General features: G+C 21.0%; 1 protein-coding gene across 1 annotated transcript in view; it reads left to right on the plus strand.

Annotated features, from left to right (window-relative positions):
- The window catches only part of LOC117182075 (ejaculatory bulb-specific protein 3-like), a 6,454-nt gene extending 6,056 nt beyond the window's left edge, over nucleotides 1-398 (plus strand). The window contains exon 2 of the mRNA XM_033375102.1: nucleotides 168-398. Within this exon, the coding sequence (XP_033230993.1) occupies nucleotides 168-313 (146 nt within the window). The 3' untranslated portion in view covers nucleotides 314-398. The remainder of the gene's footprint in view (nucleotides 1-167) is intronic.
- The last annotated feature ends 754 nt before the right edge of the window (nucleotides 399-1,152 follow it).

The raw sequence follows: 1,152 nt of genomic DNA on the forward strand, positions 1-1,152 counted from the left end.
ATAAAATAAATAAAATAAATAAAATAAATAAAATAAATAAAATAAATAAAATAAATAAAATAAATAAAATAAACAAAATAAATAAAATTAAATCACATTAAATTAAACGAAATTAAATTGAATTAATTAAATAATTTGTTGAAATTTAATTTATTATTATTTCACAGCCTTGATTCCAGAAGCTATAAAAAACAACTGTCGCCGTTGCACTCCAACGCAAGCCATGCAGTCTAAGAAAATCATTACACATATGCAGAAACATTATCCACGGGAATTCCGTCAGGTTATCCAATCTTATATTGCGCGGCATTGAATGATCAGTAATACGAAAAATGCAGAACAAAAATTTAAAAAAAAATGGCGACAAAAAATGTTTTTGAACTGTACTCAATAGACGATATATTGTAAATTTAAATAACAAACATGGTATGATAATTTTTTGTTGAATAGGTACTACGAAATCTTTTTTTTTTTGAGATATTTGTTCTTGTCTTGAAAAAAATTGAAGGAAACCTCCCTACAGTGTATAATAAAATAAAGACTAGATAATTATAAATTGAAAACAGAAATTTTGTTTTAAAAAATGTTTTAATTTATTCAGAAGTTAAGACACGATATGTGGTTATAAATAATATTTTTAATGTTTTTTTATGAATATTTAATTTGTAAAATAATTATTATCCACTGTAGACATGTTTTTCCTACTATTTTCAATTTAAATTATAAGCCTTGTAACGAATTTATATATACTGACTGATTGTAGAATGTATGTGTTGTGACTGTGCGTTTTTAGTAACAAATTAAATTAGAATGATAGTAAATTAATAATAAATTAATCTTTGAAATTTTGTAAAATTAAAAGAGCTGTTGTGTGTATAATTTTTATATGATTTGTTACTGTCAAAAATTATTGTTGTTAATTATTTTTATTTATTGAAAACTTGTTTTTTTGTTTATATTTTTGTTCAGCTTGTAAATTTAACTCGCTCTTTAAAAAAATTGTAAGAATTGTCATTTTTAGAGCAAAATTAATTTTAGTACGATTCTAATTTACGTTGAATTTATAGTAATTTGAAATATTTCCTTTTATTCATAAAATATACATTTTATATATAAATTATTTATTTATTTCATTTTTTTTATTTATCCCTT

Source organism: Belonocnema kinseyi, chromosome 10 (assembly GCF_010883055.1).
Source record: "Belonocnema kinseyi isolate 2016_QV_RU_SX_M_011 chromosome 10, B_treatae_v1, whole genome shotgun sequence".
Classification (NCBI taxonomy): domain Eukaryota; kingdom Metazoa; phylum Arthropoda; class Insecta; order Hymenoptera; family Cynipidae; genus Belonocnema; species Belonocnema kinseyi.